The sequence below is a fragment of the Etheostoma cragini genome, chromosome 1 (assembly GCF_013103735.1).
Source record: "Etheostoma cragini isolate CJK2018 chromosome 1, CSU_Ecrag_1.0, whole genome shotgun sequence".
In the NCBI taxonomy this organism is placed as follows: domain Eukaryota; kingdom Metazoa; phylum Chordata; class Actinopteri; order Perciformes; family Percidae; genus Etheostoma; species Etheostoma cragini.
The window spans coordinates 26,959,160-26,971,422 of NC_048407.1; the positions used below are offsets into that span (position 1 = coordinate 26,959,160).

The window sequence follows — 12,263 nt, forward strand, 5'->3', positions numbered from 1 at the left end:
TGTATCCTAATTTCACCCATTTCCTATTCCTAGATCTATTTGTGATACTTATTCCGTTAGCATTATGTTGTGTCTCCTGCGTTACATTATTTGTTTTATTTACTTCAAAGCCCTGCCTGCTTAATGTAGCAGAAACCTAGTGGTGCTTTGAAGTAATGGTGCTTTTGATTTGGCCATTTCATTCTGGGCACAGTGTAAACGGGACTGTAAGAAGACACGAGGAGGGATCTGTTAAGGTGTAAAAGAGTGATTCCTGCTGTCAACTCTTTACGGATAAAAGCAAAACATTTTCTGCTTTCAGATTTGTGTCTGGTAATCCAATAACGGATAAAACCACGTGAGGGTCTTGAGAGTCTCACTCCTCATTCAGATGAGGCAGAGATTTCACTTCTACAAAACAGTCACTCTGGAATTGCCTTTGCACTGTGTAACCTTGTGCCTTCTCAGCCATCAAGCATGTGACTGTGAATCAGTAATGACATTATATCCTTTAACCTTCTGCTCTATGCACCTAAACATTCAAACTAACTGAATTTCCACTGGACCCTTCTAATCTGTACATGCTTCAGTGCTCTGCCCACTGGAGCACAGGGACATGTGGAATGTTGTTAGTAATGGTGAAGCTCTCTGAGAAGCTTAGAGGAGTTTGATTCATGCTGGCTCTTCTGATTGGACTGCCAAATTTTGATTTCTGTAAGCATTACTTCATTAGGTGTAGGGCTGATGTAATTTAAAATATTATAAGAAGAGCAACAGCACGTTTACTTGTTTCCCACTTTTCTTGCCACCATGTAACTTATCAAACCTGCAAGTCCTCACTAAATATATTCTGTCATTACTGAGTGAATGTTCTCCATATATACATGTAATATCTAAGTTACTGAATGTATATAACAGTTATTACATGTATATAACAGGCTATACATAATTGCCAATTGATATGAATGTATAGTTTGTGGCTGGGGAAACATGACAGTCTGATTCTCTTGTTTTTATATTTATGTACAATTTCATTCCCATTACAAAGGTCTTTATTCAGAACTTTTTAGCATTTGAATTTGTAATATTAAAATCTTCCAACCACCCCTCACGCCCCCAAAAGAAAAAAATCTACTAAAGATAGATCTTTTTAACGTGTACTTTCTACATGAGCTTAAAGTGATACTCTAACCAAATCAATCTTTTGGGTATGAAACTCTCAATGTAATGTTTGTATTCTAATTAAAGGGATAGGTCAACATTTTGGTAAATACGCTAATTTGCCAAAGTTTTGCTTTATTTTAGATGACAACATCGATACCACTCGTGTGTCGATACTATTAAACTACAGCCAGCAGTAGAAAACAGTGGTAAACAGCTAGCTTAGCCATGCCCCAAAATGAAAACTCCAAAGTTCATTAATTGACCTGTTATATCTTGTTTGTTACATCTGCACACAAACCTTACGGTAGGTTTCCACACAGCGAAAAACCTTGCAAAATTTTGCCTCTGGGGCACAGTCGCAAAACAACACGCAAGACTACAACAGAAAACTGGCTGATAGGCAGCTAGCAAAGAGGGTTGAAGCTAGGTAGCATAAGTTGCTAGCAGGTAGTTTGCTAACAAGCTACCATTCCTATTGTAGCTTTTGAAATTAACCACTCATATCATAGGCATGAGGCTCTCCTTCAATTTAATGATTTAGTGATCTCCGGCTATGTAGCCTAGCTGACTAGCTATGTTTACAATGAACTATGAACTATGTTCGAACATGCTAGCGGTTGACTTGTTGGCTAGCTGAATAATTTGAGTGTTAAAACAAACATATACAGTGGTCTCTTTGGGGGTGTATTTGCTCTGTTTAAGTTCGTATGACCTATAAACTACAATCCGTGTTGATACAAGTGTCAATGTTCGGCAACAAAACATGTAATCAAACAAATGCACAAGTAGCCTAGCTGCCAGGCTAGGTAGGCTTACAGTGAAATCCAAAGTTTGAGTGTTTAAACTATATAAACTATTCTATATATACAGTGGTCTATTTAGTGGTGTATGTGCCCAGACTAACTGAGCCAAATGTTTGGGTAGAAACGTTTTAATCACATACAAATTTTCATGGACAGCTCTGATAACCTCCTTCATCTTGGTCAGACTTTTATTGTAACTCCCACCTCCAAACACAAACGCGGACCTGATTGGTTCTCGAGTGGTCCTCCTTTGAATAAAGTTAAACTTTAGTCAACTTTGTTTTGCTTGCCTCAGTGATTCAATCACATTTCGTCCAATCAATGAATGAATCTCGTCTCCTTTTAACCTCAATGAAAGCAAACCGAAACTTCATTGTGTGGAAACCTACCGTTAGTTTAAAAATGACTAGTAGACTAGTTTCTTGGCCGAGAGCAATGACTTCCTAAAGCCAGGCTAGCTGTTTTCCCCTGTTTCTAGTCTTCAAACTAAGTTTCTAGGTTCCTGGACAAAGCTTCATATTCACTATACAAAAATTAGTGGATAGTTGCTTTAGAAAGCAAAAGAAGCACATTTCCAAAATGTTCCAATATTGCTTTAACAAAGACCATCCGCTGTGGTCAGCTTAAATTCATGTCAAATACAATTGATTCCAATTGTGGTAGATTTTCAAAATGTCTGTAGAAACTTCTCTCCACACTCTTGCATCATTGTCGGTTGGTACATGAAATTACTGCTGAAAATACAACCAGTAATCAGATACGTGGATCATGGTGCAGGAATGGTTTGCAAAGTTTCTGTGGATGCTTTTCCACTTTTTTCAGTGTGAAAAGCTTTTCACCTTCCAAATTCATTGTGGTCCATATGAATTCAAGCTGAATACTCTTTCTCTGAGAAAAAGTAAACCTCAAACCTTTTTCAGCCACTTTTCAAGCCTACAAGGGGTGAGTGTTTCATAAATACACATGCATGTATTTTCTATTTAGTACTTAAACTAATAAAATAGATCTCAGTGTATTTTGAGGACAGGCATACTATATACTTCAAAGCAAAGTAGCTATTTTACAGTAAGCTCATTTGTGAGACTTATCTTTTTAAAACAGTCATAGTGGTATGTCAAGTTAAACTGTTTGTATTGCAAAGTAACACAAATGTGTGTTGTACTAAATTATGAAGAATGATGGTTTCAAACCATTTAGCTAAACCACGCGCTCAGGAGGCCCAGTAGTCTCTCTTTGCCAGCACAGTTACGTGGACATCTCTCTGACAGTGCATTTTTTGTATTGTGATAAAATATCACATTTTCGGGCCACTTTTTAGTACTGTGATACACTATCACAATTGGGGCCTGCCTTGCCTTTTACAATGAGATAATGCTTTCCTAAATATAGACATGCCAAGTTGGTTACTAAGTCTCAGCTTTTTAGTTGAATAGATTAAAAACACTTAGGAAAAATGTAACAGAATGCAGCCCTACTTTACGTCCAATCAAATGGCAATTTAATAAAGTAACATCCCTCATATAATATCTGTCAGCTAATTGAATATAATCCTGATCTAAATTCAGCACTGTATTATATTGTACCAACAAGAGGAAAGAGGGGATGAGGTTGACTCATTTAGAGCAACATGTTAAATGTAGTTCCATTCTGATATGGCAATACATTATGAAACAGTTACCATATTTTAAGTCGTGACAAGGTGTCCTACAAACAACCTTCTGGGTAAGTTGCCTGTGGACCACTGTGCCGTGTTTGCTAAATGTTAATTTACGTACCTCATGTTGTGTGTATGCATGTCTCAAAAATACTATTAATAGTACATGAGGTTGTGCTTGGTGGGGGAGGGAGAGATGCAATAGGGGAGGGAAGAGAAATTCCTTTAGGTATTGAGTAAACAGAATTACAAGAAGGTGCCATGAATGCTAATAAAAGTCACTTGCAGGTCTCAGTAGCCATTCTTTCCCCTCTCCACCCTTTTGCTAGTGGCCTTGTAGCAGCAGCCAGTAGTAGGATTACAATGCTTCTCTTCTCTGCTCCTCCCCTCGGGGGCTCCATCGTTGCCATGGTTGGCCCGCCCAGAAAGAGGAGGAGGGGCAGGGCAAAGGAGGCTTACTCAAGGCAGAGCAAAGGGCGCCTCACTCTCAGATGACACCTCCTGCTTCCCTGAACGTCCTAAGAAATGGACCCTGTTGTCGTTTAGTAACCATTGCTTAGCAATTTAAGAGTTAAGTAATGTAGGTAGTTGTTCAGCAGTAGTCTTGAATGTCAAAGGACTGTTGTATGTGTTGTATAAATCCTCAGCCCAGATTTCCAAGTACACAGCTAGTATTAACTTCTATATTCTGATGACATTCACATGCAAGCATATGGTAAGCCATCTTTGAGAGCCCATTCAGTTTCCTCTGTTAAAATGAGACATTAAATTACTACAGTTATCAGCTACAGTTTATCGTCTATCTGTCAAATATCCTCCAAGAGTCAGTGTGACTGTACAACTAGGGCATTCAGAAAAGCATTTATAAATGCAGTGCTCTAACAAGAGATAGGTGTGAGATAAATTATTATTTAGTTGGCCACAATATAAGAGAGAGATGTCATGTTAACATTTTCTGATCCATACAGAATTAATACTTAATCACTATCTTTTTAATGTACTTATGTCTTGTTTATTTGTTGTGTGCACATTTGTCTTCACTTTATAGACACCCTCCTACACAGATTGTATAAAACAGCATACAGCCTACAGCTACTATAGCACTGGTGGAAGCATTAAAACGATGTTAAACCCCACTTCTGTGATAAGGTTTGACTGTCTCTGTCTTCCAGAACCAAAGATCAATGCCTCTGATCAGATCATCCTATCAGCGGACACCCCTATCCTACCAGTTACCCTGCAGTGTAACCTCACCACTGCCCACACTCCCCACAAGGAAAGCTTTTGGGTGAAGAATGGAAAGGAAATCACAAACACACGGACAGAGCAGAGGAACACAGCATACAGGTGACAAACAGCTTTTCCTCTATGTAGTAAGTAGGGTATATTTTCGTTGTGAGGAACTTGCAGATAAGTATTCCCTGCATTGTGAATAAGAATGTATGTACAGTTTTCTAAATGTTAATTTGAAATTGAAAGTGTCTATGCAAGCAAAAACCAAAAGGTAAGTAAGGTAACTATGCTAAGGTAGCCTTGCATAGTCACATCTCGGTCTCAAACAGTGGGGGTCTGGTAAAGTTCTTGTTGGAGAGCAGAACCTTACTGAGACAAAGGCAGTAATGGTCTCTAAAAAATAAATGATGAAAATGAAATAGGAGTGTTTTCAGAAATCAGTTTTATCAGGTATATCAGGTAAATTGTTCAGCTTGGATGACCAAGTGTCTTTATTTTCTGAGCCCACTAGATGGCGCTTTCTGTTTAACAAGTTGTTGAAAATATACTGAAACGCAATGCAGTAGCGTTATGGACACTGAATTTCATGAATGTACTGTTTATCGGACCTCTGATGAGACAATAAGCGTTTTACACGCTATATTAACGTTACGGTTTCAAACTTTCCAGGTTAATGGGGGTGCATATCGCTCAAAACCAAAATGAAAAAACTGTTTTTTGAACAATATTTAGTAATAACAATAGTAGTGGTCATAGTGAGTGAAAATGGGATTTAAGATTAAGAAAATTTGTTAGTAATCAGGAATTATTTGTTATTATTTAGCTATGTGTGATATCTGTAAAGCTTAACGTTTACAGTAGTAACATTAGGCTTAGTCTATATCCACGACGTTCCAATTCTAGGATTGCTTTGTTGCTGTCGAAATTTCTGCCGGATTTTACTCTGTTCAGCTGGATGTTCGCTCCATCCATTTTGTTTGTGTGGAATTTTAATCTCCGGTTAATTTACGAGGACTATGGTTAACTGATCCTTAGATCTCTGCTGGGGAAAGCAAGACTGCTAGCTAGACTATCTATCCAATCTGAGTTTTCTGTTGCTCGACTAAAACAACTTTGAGCGCACACACGTAGAGGAAGGTCTGGCAAAGCAAGACTACATTAGGCTAAAACTGATTTTATTTGGATCCAAAACCTCATTTTGTTAGAAAGGACAAAGAAGGGACACTAACATTATATCCTGGAATATCATTTTAGAGAATTTTTAAGAAATGATTGCAAATAAAGCCAACTGTTGCTAAAAAGGAACTACACGCTGTTTTTACTTACGTACATAGATAGATAACTAGCTAGCTAGATAGACAGATATATAGATAGATAGATAGATAGGTATTGCTCCCAAAAAAAGGAAATTATAGTGTTACAGCAGCAAAATATCAGTCCTACAGTGTTAGTGTTAATGTTTACTCACCACACATCCGACATTTTTAAATATCTCCATACTGATTTCTGATGGAAATTGATTGAGAACAATGAAGAAATGAAGAGAACTCTTTCTCACCTTTTTAAATTTCAAAAACAATATGCAGCACATATTACTTAAGCCAAATACTGAAGTATAGCTTCGTAACTATTCTTTAAACAACAACAAAAAAAACTATACCTTAAGTACCAACTAGTTGTTAGTGCCTTCTGTCACATAGTATAATCACTGGAGCACAAAGCTACTGTCGCCTCCATAGACATTCCAGACGTTTCCGAGCCACAAGATAAAACCAATTGGTCAATTCCTTGTCATATTACATCAGTATTACTCTAAAGTTTACAGCAAAAATGCCTGAGGTGCCCTTCCTTGCAGAATCCAGAGCTGCTGTTTCGTTATATAACAGCATGACAACATTTTGTCTCTCATGGACTTGTAGGCCCCTCATTCTTTTACTGCTGTAGTCCAAAATATAACAAATAACTAAACTGACATAAGTTGACTTTATTTACTTGACTACGCAGTGTAAGTGACTGGTAAATTAAGACTATGAAATAAATTGGCGTTTTGTATTTGTGTGTGTAGAATTGTTAAACCACGGGCAGATGATTCCGGGGAATACATGTGTGTTTACACATTTGACATGGCACCGAACGCAAATGCTACAATTGAAGTAAAAGGTAAGATTAATCTGTCACATCTTACATGCATGACATCAAATACCACCTGTTAAGCTCTGGCTTTAGTTTTAGCTTTTGCCATGTTATTGTGGTTTTCTACTGAGATATGGATAGATAAAGGTTTCCTTAGAAAGGTAAACACGCAAAGCTGCGTGCAGAGGGTTCTTGTTGACGAAGATGTTTGAATTCATCCAGTGCAGTGCAGATCACAGGGGCCAATCCTGAGGCTGTTGTCACTCACGCTTTCACTGACACAACAGTCAAAATAGACAGGCACTTGGCGCCTGTGTAGCTCACCTAGTAGAGTGGGCGCCCATATGCAGAGGCTCAGTCCTCAACGCAGCGGCTCAGGGCTCGAGTACGACCTGCAGCTATTTGCTGCATCTCTTCCCCCTTTCTCTCTCTCCCCCCTTCCTATCTATTAAAGGATAAAATGCCCAAAACAATATCTTCAAAAAATAGAAAGGCACTGCACCTGCTCACCAATACCTGCAAACAGAAAGCCCACTAGGAGGCGTCCTTAAAAGCAGTTATACACTTTAGAAAACTGAATTGATTTGAACGATTTAAGGTTTGTAAAACACCTTTAAATTTCATAGAACTAATAATGGTTTAAGTAGAGTATGTGACCTAGGACAGTCTATGTAATAGCAGAACAACCTAACAAAGAACTACTGTGTTGGTTTCATTTAAGCTGACAGCAAGGCCATCAACTTGAATAAGGATTCTTCTCTGAGAAAGGGCAAGTGAAACCCTGTTCAAGAGAAGCTTGCCTGAGTTTAGTGCTTAAGCCAATTTGTTATGGCATGGCTATGGTGCATAGTGAGCATGCCCTGACTCTTATTCCGTGGATGTTTTAAAGCGCTGCCTGATTGCATAACATGGGTGATGACCATGTGTGTTCTGCTTCCACTGGATTGTGTGATGATGGGACTCATCACCATTCAAACTGAAGTGTGCTCGCCATCACTTGACTGCCGGCCTGTGACTGTTGAAGCTTGCTATTTGTCCCCTGGAGGAAGAAGTCAGTCTTTCAACTAAACTGATGATGCATGCCCTTAACAGACATGCAATGTCGGTCTATTTTAAATTTAAAATAACAGAATGTGTTAAAGTTAACAAAGCATTTTCTTCAGTTCTTAAACACTCCTGTAATTATCTAGAGGTGTTTGAGATCTTTTGTGACCCAGGTAGCAAGATCGCTGTTATGCTAGCCAGCTTTGCACTGCGCTTCTGGCAGCAGTTCACTGAGATCCCTCGCCTACAGTGTCCTTGGCACACTCATCCTTGCAGGACTCAGCTCAGAGGCAACAGATGGAGGATTCTGTGATGTTGTAGGATTAAGGCTCTGAATCCCGTCCCAGGCATCTCTGTGGTTTATTGTCTGTGATACTAAGCTTACCACTGATACATATTTGGTTCCTTATATTTCTCAAATTAAAGTAAACATTGAGCACATTTCTCTATGAAATTGTTTTAACGTATATACTAACAATTTCAAATTTTCCTCAAAAAAAGACAAATATTGATTGGCCAAGTTTATACAATTTTAAACAAATTCTCAAAACCAAAACATGTAGCCACTTAAACATAAAGTAACCAATGAAGGATTTGATTAAATGGCCCATTATTGTCTGATGTCATCTTAAACAGCTTTTTTTTTACCTCGCTTCTGTGCTCACACAGATTAATAACCACAGTAATCGTAGCCAGAAGTGTGAAATGGAGGTTTGTGCGTGTTTAAGCACTACTCTGAGGGTGTTCTCTGTGCTGTCTGTCACTGAGATAATACAGTCAGGATAAGGCACAAATGAGCTTGGCCACTCCTCTGCTCTGGGAGCACGTGTGTACCATAATTAGAGGAGGGTGATGTCACCAAAGAGCTCAGACCCCTCCTGCTTCATTATCCATACACAGCTGAAAAATGCTCACTCCAGGCCTTTCTCTTATCATGCTTAATTGCATGGAAGGAATTATAGTAATTTTGAGGATTAGTGGAAAAGCAGGAACAGTTATCTTTCTGATGTTGTGCAGAGTTACATAGAGATTCTGTGTCTCACCTTTGGGAAAGACTATGTTCTATTGATAGATCACTTTGACTTGGCATCTGTTGCAGTGCTTAATGACATATGCCAACATTTATTAAATTCATAACCTTTTTGTTGCATTTTTGTTATCAGTTATTTCATTAATTAGGAAATATTCACACCATTTTCCTTGGGCTCAAAATCTCTTTTGTGGAATTCACTGTGGAATTATTTTAACAAGAACATCTGGAAATTCTCATTTCATACTGATCCCCATCTTCCCTGACCTCATTATGAATTGTATTGGAATGCTTGTATCTCCTCCAGGGTGATATTCCCATTGCTGGGGTTTGGGGGTGAATGTGGTTTTAAAATAAATGCACACCCATAACTATACTTTTATAAGGCAAGCCTCTGTTCTAGTAGACTGAATGTACTTTTACACCAAATAGGATTTCTTTCATTTAGCTTTCCCATTCACTAAAATGTCATACCGGATTATTTTGTCTATATTTTGAGCTTATCAGGTATCTACTACTAAAAAAAAAAACAGTTCTTCCACTTAACAAAACTTTTTTTTATTAGCAAGTTATTTTGTGTAAGCATTCATCAACTACTGCCCCTATGTGGTTTTGACCGCACGTCTATGTCAAAGACGAATGGGTTCTGTAGTCTAATTCCTAAAATATTATTAATGCTACAGTATGTGTTAAAATGCTTGGGTGTTAAAAGTATATTTGCAAATACAGAAGTAGATACCAATTTACCTTAGAGTAAGATCAATATCCCCTGTGTCTTGCTTTAGCTTTTCTTTTCCATTTTAGAGAATTAAAGAAAAACCTATCACGAGATTGCAGTCAAATAGAGAAAAAAAAAAATCAGTAACCTCTGTGTGAGATACTTTTAAGTACATATGGAGTAATGACATGAAATGAATGTGAGGCACGGCTTCTTTCTTTTTTTATCTCTGATAATAGCCCACTAACTATCCATTCTTCTATCAACTGCAATTGCTTTAAGTTGTTACATTTCCAAAGGAAACTTTACCTGCCACTTTGGTGTATCAACCCTGCCATAGAGAAAACCCAATGTTTTACCATTGCCAGAGAAGCCAATCATGCTTTCTTTATTCATGCCATCTGGTCGGACTTAAAACGTTCTTTTGAATGTCTTACTTCTGCCAACTTAGCTAATGATCCATTTATTTTACTTTTCCAGCAAAACCTGATATCACTGGCCATAAGCGAAGTGAAAATAAAAACGAAGGAGAAAATGGAATGCTTTACTGCAAGTCTGTTGGTTACCCACATCCCACCTGGACATGGCGTAAAGTGGACGGAACATCCTACACGGTATTATCTCTCTCTCTCTCACACACACACACACACACACACACACACACACACACACACACACACACACACACACACACACACACACACACACACACACACACACACACACACACACACACACACACACACACACACACACACACACACACACACACACACAAAGTATATATATTAGTGCTGTCAATCGATTAAAAGATTTTATCATGATTAATCGCAAATTTTAAATACTAGAATTTACTTGTAAACATAGTAAAATATACGGTATGAATGCATGACAAACTACTTTACGAAAAAATCTTCAGTTTTATTATCTCAACCATTAACAAATTTGTTGAAGCATCCATATGAACTGCAGAAATATTAAGCAGTAACTAACAACTGTTACAATGTAACGTCTGCTAAAAAGTCAAATAGCGTATGCCTATCTGTATATTTTTTTTTACATAGTAACAAATCAAATGAATGCAACAATAAGTAGGCCTATTTTAGGAATAGACTACCAATAAGTATGTTGAGAGACTGAGAGAACAGTCTCTACATTCTTGGTTAAAGATGATCACTTCAAAAAGTGTGCATCTGTGCATCATGCCTCCCGTAAACCAATCATACAGTCTGGTCTTCTTTCAACCAGTTACTTAGGCAGATTTTCAGATGATAGAGCTGACCTCTTCTTCTACAGAAGGTTGCCTGCCAAAGAGAACAGTCTCTCACATGGCACTGTTGAACCAGGTGTAGCTAAGTACCTTTTTGCAGTATGGTCCACCTAATTATAAGTACCTGCTTGTGACAACCACCACCGTATAGACATGTCTCCATGCTGACACAGGACTCTGGCTTGTACCTCTCTAGAGGTTTATCTGTGGACAGTACCTCATGATCAGAATCTGATCCCATCTGTAGAAGGGCCTTCTTCTTTGGTGGCTCTGGCTCCACTTTTTCTCCAGAGGCCTGTAGGCCTGCAGATTCTCCATTCTACTATTCAACTTTTGTCACACCTCTCTGCTCTGGGCAAGCACTTAAGTCCTAGTTCTCTTTCCACACATTGAGATCCTTTTGTAAATACAGCCTTGAAGCACACTATGTAGGCAGAGTCAACATTAGAGACCTCCATTGTACGCAGGAGATGATATAGTGCAGGTAGCACCACGGAGCAGGATACATACTTTTCACCACCTAGGAGCTCAGGGATGTACCTACAGGGCAAGAAAAACACCACACGATTGATTTAATGACTACAGTTGTCATTCAGATGCATCAATTTAGGGCATAGGCCTTAAATTGAGTCAAGGTTAGTTACAATTACTTTTATTTATGAGTTAAATTGAAGACATCACATTACCTGCTTGGCTCCGGCAACCTTCCCAACTTTGCCAGCCTGTCATATTCAGCAGAGGTTTGCATGGCTAACTTTTGCTTCTGCCGTGCCAGCGTTGCTTTCAGTGGCTCTTTGTTGTGTTGAATCCGCTTGATCATCCCAAGAGTTGAATTCCGGCACATCCTGGACGAGGGACTCCTATTAGTCCGCTAGGGGCTTGCTAAGTCCAACAATTTTACGGCATTTGCTAAAACGCTGTCAAATCCATTGTCCCGTAAAGCCACATGATCAGTCTTTGTGTCATGTGCGCCACATATGGCAAATGCTTGAATGACTCCTTGAAGGGATAATCATATTGCGAGCGCTTTCTGTTCCTATAGTTGTGACCTTGCCCATTATGTCCCACTTCTTTGCAACTTCAACAAACTGACTAGCTCATGTTTTGGCAAAATGCCTTTCTGCTGTTTTTAACATGTCCAAAGTGAATGAGTGCAGCTGCCACTTGTCATTGATTAGGTGCGCTATTTGCCAAGCTGCACGTATCACACAAAGCGTGACAATCCGCGTTGCGAT

General features: G+C 38.7%; 2 protein-coding genes across 4 annotated transcripts in view; one reads left to right on the top strand and one right to left on the bottom strand.

Moving 5' to 3' along the window:
* Positions 1-12,263, bottom strand: part of rec114 (REC114 meiotic recombination protein) — a 46,481-nt gene that overhangs the window by 17,177 nt on the left and 17,041 nt on the right. The window lies entirely within an intron of this gene.
* The window catches only part of nptnb (neuroplastin b), a 28,619-nt gene that overhangs the window by 10,941 nt on the left and 5,415 nt on the right, over positions 1-12,263 (top strand). For all 3 annotated transcript variants that reach the window (XM_034879321.1, XM_034879313.1, XM_034879329.1), the window contains 3 exons: positions 4,773-4,947; positions 6,899-6,993; positions 10,239-10,372. In XM_034879321.1, the coding sequence (XP_034735212.1) occupies positions 4,773-4,947; positions 6,899-6,993; positions 10,239-10,372 (404 nt within the window). The remainder of the gene's footprint in view (positions 1-4,772; positions 4,948-6,898; positions 6,994-10,238; positions 10,373-12,263) is intronic.